The sequence below is a fragment of the Gopherus evgoodei genome, chromosome 7, assembly GCF_007399415.2.
Source record: "Gopherus evgoodei ecotype Sinaloan lineage chromosome 7, rGopEvg1_v1.p, whole genome shotgun sequence".
In the NCBI taxonomy this organism is placed as follows: domain Eukaryota; kingdom Metazoa; phylum Chordata; order Testudines; family Testudinidae; genus Gopherus; species Gopherus evgoodei.
In genome coordinates, this window is record NC_044328.1 from 24,542,768 (window position 1) to 24,558,524 (window position 15,757).

The 15,757-nt window shown below is 41.7% G+C and overlaps 1 protein-coding gene across 8 annotated transcripts in view; it reads left to right on the plus strand.

Annotated features, from left to right (window-relative positions):
• PTPRE (protein tyrosine phosphatase receptor type E) overlaps positions 1-15,757 on the plus strand; it is a 244,273-nt gene that overhangs the window by 208,514 nt on the left and 20,002 nt on the right. For all 8 annotated transcript variants that reach the window (XM_030570079.1, XM_030570083.1, XM_030570082.1 and 5 more), the window contains 4 exons: positions 452-545; positions 2,264-2,340; positions 10,156-10,290; positions 14,359-14,484. In XM_030570079.1, coding sequence (XP_030425939.1) covers positions 452-545; positions 2,264-2,340; positions 10,156-10,290; positions 14,359-14,484 — 432 coding nt within the window. The remainder of the gene's footprint in view (positions 1-451; positions 546-2,263; positions 2,341-10,155; positions 10,291-14,358; positions 14,485-15,757) is intronic.

Consider the following 15,757-nt stretch of genomic DNA (forward strand, 5'->3'; position numbering starts at 1 on the left):
ATGATGACTCCAAGATCTCATTCCTGATTTAATTGTAGCTAAATTAGCCCCCACCATATTCTGTGTATAGTTGGGGTTATTTTTTCCAATGTGCATTACTTTACATTTGTTTACAATTTTGTTGCCCAATCACTTAGTTTTGTGAGATCTTTTTGAAGTTCTTCACAGTCTGCTTTGATCTTAACTATCTTGAGCAGTTTAGTATCATCTGCAAACTTTGCCACCTCATTGCCACTGTCCTTATGGTCTTGGACTATATATTGATTCTCAAGAAGTCAAGACTATCTCTTTATTCGCTCAAAGTAAACCTAGGGCTGTAGCGACCTTCCATCAACAGAGGGATATTCGCTATTCTCACACCCAGCTACAAAGCATATGCCCTCAATTGTATTTCAGTTTAATCCAGCAATACATCAAATCCTAACTGTTGTTCTGTTGTTGTTCACTGTAGAAATTAACAAATGTTCGAATAATGAAGGAAAACATGAGAACTGGCAATATGCCAGCGAATATGAAGAAAGCCAGAGTCATCCAGATAATTCCATGTAAGACAAGCTATCTTTTACATATCTTTTGTATGTATTTAAAGTTATAAATATGACAAATTGTTTCACTGCTGTAATAATTCCTTAATGAGTAAACACCATTAACAGAAGAAGACAACAGTGTTGTAGTGAGCTCACCAGTCGGTGCCCCTGCTAGGGCTGCAATTTGAATAAACTAATTTGTGAATTTAACTCTTAGAAAAGACTGTGGAACTTACCGTGTGTAGAGTTATGGACTATTTATTGATTTTAAGGTATCACTATAGATGTGTGCAAATATATAAAACATTAAAGAAACAAATTCCTATTCAGAAGAAAAAGAAAATTAAACCCCTTTCACTGTAAAGCACAGACCCATCCAACCTTGTTATACCTGCTTCTGTCCAGAGTAGTAGACCATTTTCCCCCATGTCATGTCACTTTCCTCTCCAAGATCCCCAAACTGCAGCATTAACAGAGAGGTGGTTAAAATCACTGTTCCCATAGCCACCATCCTCCCGCTCCCCCAGCCTCACTGCAAGGCTCTCCCCTGTGTGCAGCGTTGTGCTTTCCAGCCATGTCTATTACCTTCTCTCCCTTGAATTTTCCTGCCCCTCAGCCATCCCCTTGGTGTAGTTCCAACTCATCCCTCTGACTCATCACTCACCAGCAGTGATTGTGTCTCTTGCCATTCTCATGCTCTGCCTGCTGTGTTCTAGAGGTCACTCATCCCCCTGGTCTGGCTCCACTTGTCCTATAGCAACCTTTAACCCTTGCATTGCAGCTGAAACAGCTTCTACTGCAACAGCATGCATAACTTCAATTAATTCTTGGTGTGCCTCCCCAATCCTTAATGCCAGTTGTCCCGCACTGGCAGGGTTTGCCCCAGCTACTCACGTAGGGTAAAAGGGTTCCCATCACCCCTCATGGCACCCATAAGAGCCCTGAGGGGAAGCACCCTATCCAGATAGCTTAGTGATTTGAGCATTGGCCTGCTAAACCCAGGGTTGTGAGTTCAATCCTTGAGGGGGCCATTTAGGGAACTGAGGTAAAAATCTGTCTGGGGATTGGTCCTGCTTTGAGCAGGGGGTTGGACTAGATGATCTTCTGAAGTCCCTTCCATCCCTGATATTCTATGATTCTATTATTGGTCCCTATGTGCTGGGAGGCGGGAATGCCCCTCCCCCTCTCATTGGGGCCTTCATTACTGAGGGGGACCCTTTCCTCCTCTTGATCGGCCTTATGAAGTGACATATAGTTTGTACATTTAGTATATCTGCTTGCAGTTAGTTGTTCTTTTTGCTGTTTTAGTTTCAGTTTAAAATATGTGAAATTCATACATCATTCAGAACTGACTGAAATAATTTAGCTATGTAACTTCTTAGACACTGTACATCAATAAGACCCATGTAATTTGTATATGAAAACTGTAATATCTGTATGTGAAAATATAATTCTCAGATTTTGCTTGGAATTACTGTTTGGCAAACAAAAATCATGTTTCTGAATACTCACTGTGCTTTTCAGTTCATTCACTGAATTCAATTTAAATGTAAGACCTGATTCCACATACTCTTACTCATTTAAACAATGCCACTGACTTACAGGACCAAGCCTCATGCCACTTGTTTTCTTTCAGACAGGGAATTTTGTTGTAATATATGTGAAAGTACAAGGAAGCAATTAATCTATGATCAGCAAAAGAAAACTAATAATGTGGAGGGTTTTTTTGTTTTTAGATGACTTTAATAGAGTGATTCTTTCAATGAAAAGAGGTCAAGAATATACAGACTACATCAATGCCTCCTTCATAGATGTAAGTACATATTTTATATACTTAAATTGTTTACATTTGACTATTATGGTATAGAATTGTTTTTAAAGGGACTTTAGGAACAACATTTATGTTTTGTCAAAAAACAAAAGGTGTATGTTCAGGGGATGACTTGTAAGAGCAAATAGGGATAGTTGTTTTTTCCTTCGGTGTTTTCAATTTCAGAGAAAACAGTTTTTTGTAATTTAAATATTCTCTTATGCTCTGAACCCAAAATACAATAATACTGTAGTGCCTAAGAGCCAAACAGTGAAACAAACTTGCAACAGAAGTGAAACTTACTGACTTACATTTTTGTAACCCTTCTGCCAGGCTGAGTTGATAGCAGCAAGGGCCGGGTTCAGTCCACAGGGGTCCCCTCCCAACAACGTAATGCAAAACCAGCTTGAGCCCCCATACAGTGACCTGGGAAAATCTTACATACACCCCTGGGTGCCTCAAAGAGGAAATACTTCCCCTCTCGCAACCACAGAGTTTCGGTGTAGCAGAAAATGTTTAATAACATGAGGTAAACGACATTAGCATTAAATTGGGAAAACACCACGGCTAGAGTTCATAGACCAAACCATGAGCAAAGACCCACGCCAGCAAATCCTTCACTAACAGAAATGTCCAAGTGGTCTTCAAAGTTAATTCCACCTAGGTAGTGTGTATTATAATAATCCAGCCTACGGTTTACAAAGATGTGGATGACCAAAGCCAGCATCTGAGAAACAGAGCACCATCCTTTGCCTGCTCACAGATGTACATCAGCATTTCTCGCCATGGATGCAACCTATGTTTAGGAGCCCATGAGGGATCACCTTGGGAATAGATGGACAGATAACCTCAGTGAAAGGAGCAGTTATAGAACCTGATTCTTCTCCTACATTGTTTTTACACTGGCTTAACTCCACTGAAATCAGTGGAGCCCCTCCTGATTTTCACCAGCGTAAGTCACATAGAATCGGTCACTTAGGCTCTGACAAATCCTCAGAATGCTTCCCCCTTTCTCACTCTATTGTGAACTGCAGATACATAGCACCTTTACAAGTCCAGGCAACTTTTAATTAGTTGCCTATACTTAGACTTGAGTGCCTAACTTTAGGTATCCAAATTTAAAAAATGTTGGCCATGGAGTTAATTGTTGTTGGAATATTGATGGCACTATAGCCATATTGCTGCACGGTCATCTCAGTGCTTCACATAGACAAAAGAGGTGATGGAATGAGCCCAGCAGGACTCCATAACTGAGAACCCCAGGGAAGAAGCAGCAGCCATTCAGCATCAAATTCTGAGAATGCTCTGAAAGGAGTGAGTGGAATCTCTCTAAAGCAATTCTATCTACTCCTACTGTGGCTTGCAGTCATATCAGCAATACTGAAGATAGTTTACAGATATAAATAAATTACCAAGAGAGTTTGGCCTTTGTTCAGGGCACTAAGGAAATGGATGACTGTACCACTTCGGTGCCATCCCCAAGAAAAAATGGTTAATCTTTCTGTAACTGTTCTTTGAGATATGTTGCACATGTCCATTCCAATGGACTCGAGCACAGTTGCCAGAATTTTTTCCCCTAGTGGTATCCATTGGGTCGATTGTAGCACCCTCTGGTGTCGCACACTCATAGTGTCAGTATAAAGGGCCCTGCCAACCCCTCTGCCCTTCAGTTTCTTCTTGCCAACCATCTCTGAGAGAGGGGCTGGAGGGTGGGTTTTGGAATGGACATGTGCAACTCATCTCGAAGAACAACAATTACAGAAAGGTTAGTACCCATGGTTGTATATGTCTGTTCCAATGTATATGACTCACAAGCAGTTGCACGGGAGGTGGGTTCGGAAATTAAGGACTGGCTGACTATAAAACAGCCCAGCCGAAGCTGGCATCATTTCTCTGGCCTATTGTGTAATGGCATAGTGCGTTGTGAATGGGTGAACTGATGACCAAGTTACCACACTGCAGATGTCCTGAATTGAAACTTGTGCCAAAAAAGCAGCAGAAAAGGCTTGAGACCTCGTAGAGTGTTAGGTTAGCCAGGGGTGAGATGTTCGGGAGATCATAACGTGCCCTGATACATGAAATAATCCATGACAAGATTCTCTGTGCAGAAATGGGGAGAGACCTTTCATTCTTTCCGCTATTGCTATGACCAGCTGAGTGGATCTGCAGAATTGTTTGATTATTTGTATGTAGAAAGCCAAGCCACACCGAACGTCCGAGTGGAGGCGTTGTCTGTCTCTATTCGCATATGGTTTAGGGTAGGACACTGGCAGAAAACTTGCTTGACTACAATTGAATTAAGAAACTGATTTTGAAAGGAACGAGTGTGGTTGCAACTGGACCTTCTCCTTGAAAAAGATTGTGTATGGGCATTTCAAAGTGAGGGCTCGGGTCTTCGAAACCTACCGGGCTAAAGTGATGGCCACCAGGAAGGCTATTTTTCAGGAGAGGAGTAACAGCAAGGGTCCGATGAGTTTTGACAGGGCAAGGTTTAGGTCCCATGTAGGGGTGGAATTACTTACCTGGAGGTACGCCATTTCTAGATCTTTGAGAAACTGGACAACCATGTTGTGTGAAAAGACAGAACGACTGTTGATCTTGAGATGGAAGGCCAGGATAGCTGTTAAATGGACCTTGACTGAGGAAAGGGCTAGACCTTGTTGTCTTAGAAGCAGGCAGTCTAGAATGAGTTGTGGGGATGACTACAGGGGCAGGACTTGTCGTTGGAAACACCAGACAGAGAACCATTTTTGCAAGGTAGGTAGCTCTGGTGGATGGCTTTTTACTGCCCATTAGGACCTCACAGACGTGCTCCAAGCAAACTTGCTCCTCCGGATTCAGCCATGGAGCTTCCAGCATGTCAGAGACACATGGTTTGGGTGCAGCAGCCAACTGGGATCCTGGGATATCAAGTTTGGGTGCAAGGGAAGCTGTAGTGGTGTCTCCACCAACATGCCTGGGGGTGGAGAACCAATGTTGCCTGGGCTATGTTGGGGCTATGTTGGGACTATGCATGGTCCCATTTGACCTTCATCAGAACCTTGTGAATAAGCAGCAAAGGATGAAATGTATAGTATGGGTGCCGTATCCACGGTAACAGGAACGCATCTGCGATTGTGACTTCTCAGGGAGCAGAACTGGTGGCATTTCCTGTTGGTTCGGGTGGCAAACAGGTCTATGAGGTGAATCCCCCACTATTGGAAGATGTCCCTCACAATGTCTGGACAGAGAAACTACTCATGGTGAAAGGAGCAAGACATGCTGAGGTGGTCTGCTAACTGGTTCTGAGTTCCAGGAAGGCAAGATGCCTCTAGATTGATGGAGTGATCAATGCAGAGCTCCCACAGGCAGATTGCTTCCTGACATGGGGGAAGAATGTGCCCTGCCCTGTCTGTTTATGTAGAACATAGCTGTCATATTGTCCTTGAGGATCAAAAATGGATTTGACCTGGCAAGTTAGACCTACTGCCCTGAGCTCCCTGACATTGATGTGCAGGGAAAGCTCTTCTTGAGTCCAAACACCTTGAGTTCTGATGGATCCTAGGTGGGTTCCCCTGCCGAGGGCGCATGCATTGCATACCAGAGATAAGGATGGTTGTGGTTTTGAGAGGGTTACCCCTGCGCATACCATGTGAGTGAGTTGAGCACCTGGGCCAGAACCATGACCACTGGGTCCAGGTGATGGCGAGATGGGGAGTAGACCGTAGCTAGCTAGGCTTGCAGAAGTCTGAGTAGTAGCCTCACATGTTGCACTACGTATGTGCATGATACCATGTGACCAGGAAACTCAGGCACTTTCTAACAATCCTGAGCCGATGACCTTGGAGAGATCTTATCAAGGATGCAATCAAGAAGATCAGTCGTTTGGAAGTAGTGCCCTTGCTTACACCAAGTTGAGCACTGCCTGGGTGAACTCAGTCCCTTGAATCAGGATCAAGATGGAGTTCTGGACATTTAACAGAAGGCCCAGTGCATTGAAGGTTGATTGAATGAGACAGGTGTTCGCTTCCACTTGAGCTCTAGACCGGCCCTTGACCTGCCAGTCATCAAGGTATGGGAATACGTGGTATCCCTTTGTTCTGAGGAAGGCCACTACTACTGACATGCACTTTGTGAAAATCCACAGGGTGACTGACAGGCTGAATGGGAGAACCGTGAACTGGTAGTGACCTTGGGTTCACTACAAACCTTAGGAAAGATCGAAATGTGAAGTAAGCATCCTTTAGATCAAGAGTGACATACCAGTTCTCGGGATCCAGTGAAAGAATGATGGACGCCAAGGAAGCCATGCAGAACGTCAGGTTCTTGAGATATCAGTTGTGACATTGCAGGTCTAGAATGGGTGTGAGACTCCCTTTGGCTTTCAGAATTAGGAAGTTGTGGATATAGAACCCCTCTCCTCTAAAGTGAAAGTGAACCTCTTCCATGTTTCCCATGCGAAGGATGAATTGGATATCTTGCTCCAATAGGAGCTTGTGAGAAGGGGGAATGAGAAGCTGGAGTGGACAGGAATTAGTTGGTGTAACCTAGCTCTGTCGTACTGAGAACCCAGCGGTCTGAGGTGGTATGGGTCCAGGCATCCAGGAAATAGGAAAGACGGTTGGAAAACAAGGGGCAGCTGGATCCAATGCAGAGGGGATTGCGATGTCAACCTCAAGTGTTTTGTCAAAATGAGTGATTTGATGACCTGGGGTGCCAGGGAGCTGACTGCATAGGGCCTGATGAGGAAGATTGGGGCTTCTTCTCCTCCTTTGGTCCTGCCTGGCAGTCTGAGGGAAGTAACGGCTCATCTGCTGCGGCTTATACTGTTTACTTACCATCTGTACCTGTTTTCCTATGTTATACAGTTTAAGAAGGAGAATAATATATTTTTGTGCTTTGTTTTATATAAATGACTATAATAAGTTGAAAACTAGCAAAACAAAAAAAAGAAGCTACAATTTTGTTTGTACCAGAAGGTCAGTTTGTCTGTCCAGCTGGTACTTACAAGGCCCCTATCTGCATAGTACCTGAGCACCTCCAAAGTGTTTAAAAAGAGAAATAAATATAATAATGTCTATTTGGAAATCTAAAACCTTCACTTTCCCTGAAGCTATTTTGGCTACATCCTGTTAAAACTTGTCCTCAGTGATTTAAAATGACGGAAGTGTTGCACTCTGGACAGATGGGAGGAATATACCGGAACATAAATACTCGTTTAGAAGCTGAACTAAACTTTGCTGCAGTATAAATGAAACTTTCACAGCCACTTCTCTTGCATCTTTACCTTCCCTATGCAGGGCTGTCTTCTCTATACAGAACTATCCCCTATCTTATTTTGTCCTGGTCCTTTTTGGATTGGGCTTCTCCGACTGTCCAAGAGTTGATCCAGTAAAGGGAAAAGCTCTCCACTCCAATGTCCCAGCTGTACCCACCACTGCTCATTGCTCCTTCACTTTTCCTTCAAGAGCCAACTTCCCTGTTCCCATTTAACATGTATTTCCCGAAATGGCGCTGCTGGTCTTCAGGATGGGAGCTACAATGAACAGCTTCCCTGGTGGCCCCATTTGGAACCGTGCTCTCCCATTTTAACTTTATCTTTGAACAACACTCAATTTAACATTGCTTTAAACATGATTATCCCTATACTCTATATGAAAAAAAACAAAAAAAAAACCCCAATTCTGAAAATGTGACCTCATAGTTACATGGTTCTATAAAAGCAATAATGAAAAAAATTGCTTTTCATTTAGGTATTCATGAGTATGAGTATTTGCTTTTTCCATATTTTTGGACTCTCTCTGCCTTCCTCCTATATAGAGAATTCTATTAAAACACTAATGCAACAGAAGCACATGAAACATTTAAAACGTTTTTGACAATTTTCCACAATTACATTTTTAGCTAATTTAATGCTCTTGAAAGGTGTGAAACTGACAACTCTAGAGATTTAGGTCCTCCATTCATCCACATAACCAGTGCAGTACAGGCAGCAAGTGATTTCCCACATTGCAACTCAAATGCAAGATTCCCCACTCTGTCCACCACTGTGCACCACCCTAACTTGGAGGAATTCATCTCTAGTGACAAGGGGAATTAAATCTCCATCCTCATTCATCTTTGACTTTGCTATTGCTCTCAATATTTTTTCTAATGGTGTATTTCTTAAAGTAATGTTGTAAGATTATTAAAATTGAGTCAGAAATAGTGTTACATTTAAACTAACTGGTGGGGCTGTGTAATGCCGACTTAGGTAGCTGATCACATTCCTAATTTAAATTTGCTTCCTCTACTTTCTTTTTCAAACACAGATGTTCTTTTTCTGAAATAAAAGCAAATGAGCATTTATTAAGAAAGCAGTAGGGTCTTTTGGAAGAGGGGGCAGAGGAGGGGAGAGGTGAGTGTGGTCTTAGAATTGAAGGGAGTTTTTATTTCCTTATACATTTTAATATAGTTCATATAAGTTAGCTTCCAATTTCGTCATGAGTAGTATGTACAGTGAGGTAAAAAAGTTATCCTACCCAGGGGTACTAACCGCCTGTCTTAAGATATTGCTTTCCAGATGTTACTACAAATCTGGTAGGTCATTCTGCAGTGCTTGCAATGTTAACTTGCCATGGCAAAAAGCCATTTAATGATTTCAGAACGTTTTTGTCATAATGCTTATGCAGTATTAGTTTAAACTATTTTAAGCATAGTTTTTCAAAGTTGTGTAATTTTAACATATTTTAAGATCTTTTTATATTTTTTCACTCATATTTAAAAATGGATTCTAAGGTTTCCCACTTTCCAGGGATCATGAAGAAAGTAACTAAAATGTCTATTTATTTATATCAAATGTGTGATTATTAATTTTAATAATACCTTAATTTGGGTTTTTGCTGGCGATAACGATTGTGTGAGATCACAGGCACAAATTTGGAGCTGTTTTGAAGCCCCTTTGAGATTTTGGCTATAACTGTACAAGATCAGCTTAAAATGAAATGAACGTAAAGTACCATAATAGGGTTCTGTCATCACTACTTAAAATACAGCTAATAATATGCAAATATGTATAACAAAGCAATTTCTAGGTCTTCTAAGGTTTTTTCTCCAAGACTGTTTTAACCTGAGTGCTTTTCAGCTGTGAAAACAATTTTTTACAACCAAACTAAACAATGTATTGCATATAGAAAACTCCAACAAGAAAACTGGAACATGTGTTTCTGTGTACCATTTAGTCTATATTTGCCCATGCAGAGAGTTTCTGTTTGACAAAATAGCATATAATTCTCTTGCTGACAGAATGGTTTATTTTGTTGCATATAGTTTAACTAAAATTGTTTTTATATTATCTTTAGAAAAGCAAATTATTTAGGGTAGGAACCCTCAGGGGGTCACAAGGTGGTTACATGGGGGTAGCGAGCTGTCAGTTCCGTGGGGCTGACAACCCCAAGCTCCCATTAAATTAAACTCCTCCATTTTTAATTTATAAGGGAGGATTTCACGCTCAGAGGCTTGCTGCATGAAAGGGGTCACCAGTACAAACGTTTGAAAACCAGTGATTTAGGGTTTAATTCTGTCACATTTACTCATGGTGAAATACTTACTATCTTACTCTGAAAGTAGCCCCACTGAAATCAGTGTGACTAGTTGTGGAGTACTAACAGGAGTGAAGGTGACAGAATCTGGCCCTAAGTATTAATAAATGTTACTCAGGCTTCAGAATAAATGTTGATGCAGTATTTCTAGATAACTAGGAGATACTGATGAGTGGGTCAGAATTTAAAATATGAAAAAGAAAAGTTGCTGTATTCAAAACTGTATCAGTGATGAGTTATCTTCTATCTTTCTGTGAAGGGCTATCGCCAGAAGGATTATTTCATTGCAACCCAAGGACCACTTCCTCATACAGTGGAAGACTTCTGGCGAATGGTGTGGGAGTGGAAATGTCACACGATTGTTATGCTTACAGAAGTTCAAGAAAGGGAGCAGGTATAATTCAGTTGTGCAAAGTTTGTAATTATAAGATCCAAGTTCTTTCTGTTAATACATCCTTTTTCCTTTCCTGCCTTGAATCTCCCTGCATTGATTATTGTGTGCCCTTTGCCCCACTGGGCTCACCATCCTACAAGCAAAGGGCTTGTGCACACTAGATTTTGTCCATTTAACTTACAGCTACATTCGTAGACATCAAGTGTAATATAATGTCTTATTCAGGGGACTAAAAATTCACGAAAATGAATTGCACAAGCTATTGTTGTTGTTATATGTAGTGCTGGTAGTGATCCTATGCCATGGAATCACCAGTCCAGTGCTCTTTCTTGGCTCTGTATGTCCCTGGTTATTCTGTGATAGCCTCAAGAATAGAAAATTACAGCATTGTCCAACTGAGTCTGTCCCCAGTCCAAGTCGGCTCAGACCTCTCTTTGTCCCCAGTCCAGAATCGATCCTCCTTTCTCCTGACCACACTATATCACCTTCCCAGAAGCCCCTCCTTTGTCTTCTTTCCTGGGCAAACAGATCACCTGAGCTCGCTCTCTTCAGCCCTTTGTTCTCCCACTGGCCAAAACCAGCTGGCTTCCAAGTTGAGGAGGGCCTTTGGATCACCAATTGCTAAGTTCCAAAGTGTCCAGGCTATTGTCAAGGGTCCAGGCTGTTAGGCAGTGTCACACCTGCTCATCTGCAACAATAAACACTCTTCCCCACCTGATTAAACATGCAGCACATAGGGGAAACTGAGGCACACATAATAGTCATACAAAACTTTAAGAAAATTCCCTACTTCGCCACACCCTTATATTTAGGTTGCATAACACTTCCTTATAAAATATTCTGGCTGCCTTTTTTAGAGAAGTGCTAACTCTTCTACTGTTTGCAGCAGGTATTTAATATATGGCAGGGAGGAAGATCCTGGGCTGCAGAAGTGCCTTTTCTTTGTCTCATGAAAGTCCACTCAGGTCTAGCTGAGATATATATGCTTTGGAACATTGCTACTTCTGTTGCTTGAATTGTCAGCAAAATTTCAGCAACATTCAATACCGTCATAGAATCACAGAATTGTAGGTCTGGAAAGGACCTAGAGAAGTCCTTTAGTCCAGTCTCCTGCACTCATGGCAGGACTAAGTATTATCTAGACCATTGGTGACAGGTGTTTGTCTAACTTGCTCTTAAAAATCTCCAGTGATAGAGATTTCACAACCTCTCTAGGCAATTTATTCCAGTGCTTGACTACCCTGGCAGGAAGTTTTATCTAATGTTCAGCCTAAACCACCCTTTCTGCAATTTAAGTCCATTGCTTCTTGTCCTATCCTTAAAGGTCTAGGAGAACAATTTTTCTCCCTCCTCCTTGTAACAACCTTTTATGTGCTTGAAAACTGTTATCACATCTCCTCTGTCTTCTTTTCTCCAGACTAAACAAACCCAGTTTTTTCAATCTTCCCTGATAGGTCATTTTTTCTAGACCTTTAATCATTTTTGTTGCTCTTTTCTGGACTTTCTTCAATTGTCCACATCTTTCCTGAAATGTGGCACCCAGAACTGGACACAATACTCCAGTTGAGGTCTAATCAGCATGGAGTTGAGCGAAAGAATTCTCATGTGTTGCTTACAACACTCCTGCTAATATATCCCAGAGTGATGTTTGCTTTTTTTGTAACACTATTACACTGTTAACTCATATTTAGGTTGTGATCCACTATAACCCCCAGATCCTTTTCTGCAGTACTCTTTCCTGGGCAGTCATTTCCCATTTTGTATGTATGCAACGGACTGTTCCTTCTTAAGTGGAGTACACTGCATTTGTCCTTACTGAATTTCAGACTATTTACTTCAGACCATTTCCCCAGTTTGTCCAGATAATTTTCAATTTTAATCCAAAGCCACTTGCAACTCTTCCTAGCTTGATATTATCCGCAAACTTTGTAAGTGTACTCTCTATGCCATTATCTAAATCATTGATGAAGATATAGATCAGAACCAGACCCAGAACTGATCCCTGTGGGACCCCACTCGTTATGCCCTTCCAGCTTGACTGTGAACCACTGATAACTACTTTCTAGGAACGATTTTCCAACCAGTTATGCATCCACATTATAGTAGCTCCATCTAGGTTGTATTTCCCTAGTTTGTTGAGAGGGTCATGCAAGATAGTATCAAAAGCCTTACTAAAGTCAAGATAGACACTATAATAGGAACTCCAGAAGTAAACATTCTGGCTGCTGCCATACAACTGTAGTGGATTGTGGGGAAAGTTGGGCCAGGCTTCCCTGACAAATCCTCCCCCCATCCCACCAGTAAATGGACCCAAAGGCTTAGCCACCCATCCCTGTTGGAGACCATGTGGACAGCAGCTCCCCCCACCTCATTGAGGGAGACGAGAACTGAGCCAGATTCCACCTAGTAACCCTGAGCCCTTGCTCTAGTGGCTCTTCCCCCTCTAGGATAACACTCTTTTCTTTTGATCAGCTAATGAAGTGAGTCCTGTAGTACAAGCTGTGCTGCAGTGCTGAAGGTTCAGAGTTCAAACCCTGCGGATGGTGCATGATGGGGCCTTTTTTTACAGTAGTACATAATAAAATTTGGTTTTACCTTTTTACTTTTTAAAAAAGCCTAGGAAATTACATACAAAAAATTAAAAGAATGTTATTTAGTTTGCAAAGTCAAGAACAAAATTAGGTAATGCAAGAATTACAATTGTCTGTGCAAGCTTTTAATTTGGTCCTCTTGTACATATGCATTTAATTACATGATCATATAGTAAAACCATGTAGTTTCAAATGGACTCCTGCCTGTTTCAGGTCAACAGTGCTCAGGGGATGAATCAGGGTTATGTAGTGAATGAGGCTGTTTGTAGGATCTCTACCTTGTTTGCTGTACAAATTGGAAGGTGTGTAGCAAACAAGGCAGGAGACTGCAGGAAGAAAAAGGATGCTCTTATAGTTAAGGCAGGTGACTGCCACAGAGGAGAACTCACTGCTATCCCTGCCTCTGCCATAGTTTTCCAATGCAATGCTGAGCAAGTATTTTAAACCACAATTTTGGCAGGCGGGTTCTAGTTGTGTGTTCGTTTTCTGGTTGTCGAACTTGACATACCTGGGCCTGTTTTGCAAAAGCGTGGAACACTTACAACTGCACATGAAGTATATGCCTGATGTGGATGTTCAAAATTTCTTGTAATAAGGCAGTGTGGTCTGGAGGAATCTGTACAGGGCTTGGAGCCAGAAAGTTCTGCATCCTAGCTCTGTGTGCCACTGGCAAGGTTTTTTTGTCTCAGTTTTCTCCATCCGTAAAATGAGGCAAATAATGTTTTGTTATCTCACAAGGGAGATGTGGTATAAAATTCATTAATATTAGTGAGCCACTCAGATATTGTGGTGATGAGTGTCCTAGAGAAGACAGAAGAAATGAATAATTATGTATTCGGTTTTGGGTTTGGGTAGCATGCAGTAAATAAGGCAAGAGGTCACACTGAATGATAAGGATAAAAAGAAAAACTGAATAACTTTTATTGCCTGAGCACTATCCATCCTGTGCATTGAACGAGGCAAAGGTCCCATGGAAAAAAATAGTAAGGGATAATGTGCACAAGGGGGATGAATTATGGTTGCACAAGCAACCTTTGTATAGTATCTCACATAATGGCATGACAGATCTGAAGAGTTGGTTTTTGGACTTAGTCTCAGGTTTGTTTGTCTTTAGTTTTGGGGGGAGGGAATTAATCCCCCATTTTTACTTCCACGTGTTTTCATACATTAGCATCACTAATAATTGTTTTACTTTTCCTTTGTCCCAAATCCAGCATAGTTATCACCTATATTTTGGATATTGGCTTGTTTTCTAACAGCCTGAAGTGCTAATTAACTTACTACTACTGTCTTAAATAGTGCAAGGAGTTTATGAAATAGCTGGTCTAGGCTAGACACTGATTAGGCGTTTAACTGCAGAACTTCTGTAGAACAAGTTTAAAAAGCTGGTCATGACCTTCTAAGATGTGCACAACAGCTTAGAGCTTAGCAGAAGAATGTTGCAAGGAACATTTACTATTCTGTTTCAATTTTACAGGAAAAATGTTTTCAGTACTGGCCATCAGAGGGCTCTGTAACTCATGGAGAGATAAATATAGAGATAAAGAATGACAGTCTTTTGGATGCCATAAGCGTAAGGGACTTCATAATCACATTCAATCAGGTATTGTCTTGAAAGTATAGTGTTTCCTACACTTTTAATTATTTATAACCATGATAGATTTATGAACTTGTGCATTTGTGTCTGTGTGGTAAGCCTAGACAATACATTACATAGGTTTTGTGAGAAATAAGGTGTGTTTTATATCAGCTAACTGTCAGCTAGTCTTTTATTAATTAAGAGAAAATACTTATATAAAACAGTTTGTTTAAGGAATCATATTACATTAATCAAATGGAAATTCTGGCCAATTCAGCATTCCATTTTTTAATCTAGTGGTTTCATTTTGTGCTAAACAAAAATGCAGTTCTTTTTATAGTTGTTGGGGGTTGTAGTAAAATAAATGCACATGCATGTTGCTGAAAATTTGCCCAAATGTATTAAATTATAATGAAATCTCTTTATAACACAAATACCTCTGCCCACCATCAACTGTTTCCAGACAAGTAGGATCCTGTAGTCGAATGAGTGATACTCTCAGGGCCATTCTTGAACCTTGTTTGGTTGTTATGGACCAGGATGTAGGCGGGTCTGGCGTAGTAGTCAGACCAGGAATCCAGATTGGGGAACAAGCCAAGGGTCAGCAGGAGAGTCAACTGCTAGTTACCAGAGCTGGGGCTCAAGCCAGAGTCAGAACCAGGAACTGATGATGAGGGTCAGAGATCAAATACCTGAGCCAAAGGTCAAACCAGAGTCAGAAGTTGAAGGCTGGGTCAGAGCCATGACTGCTAACTGATGATTGGAGGCAAGGAATAAGGGCAGGAACTGGAGGAGAGGCCAGGATAATATATGGAGATATGCCTATCTCATAGAACTGGAAGGGACCCTAAAAGGTCCAGCCCCCTGCTTTCACTAGCAGGACAAGTACTGATTTTTTTCCCCAGATCCCTAAGTGGCCCCCTCAAGGATTGAACTCACAAGCCTGGATTTAGCAGGCCAGTGCTCAAATCACTGAGCTTTCCCTCCCCAGGATCAAGCACAGTGCAGGAGTATGGTGGGAACAGGAGCAAAGACGGGATGAGGCAGGAGCCAGAAGCAGAGTAGGGATCAGGAACAGGGTTGGTGCAAGAGACAGGCACAAGCAGGGTCCTATGCAGCTACAACAGGAAATCACCTTGTTGCTCAGACATTCTTCCTGTGCCTGCTTCTGGCTTAAATAGCATAGTTGGACTAATCAGCGGAGAAGGGTGATCCTCCAGTCAGGGTCCCCATGGATAGTGCCTGGGCTGAGGCTATTGTCCTACCAGCTTCTCAGCCCACCAGATTTCAGCAGACA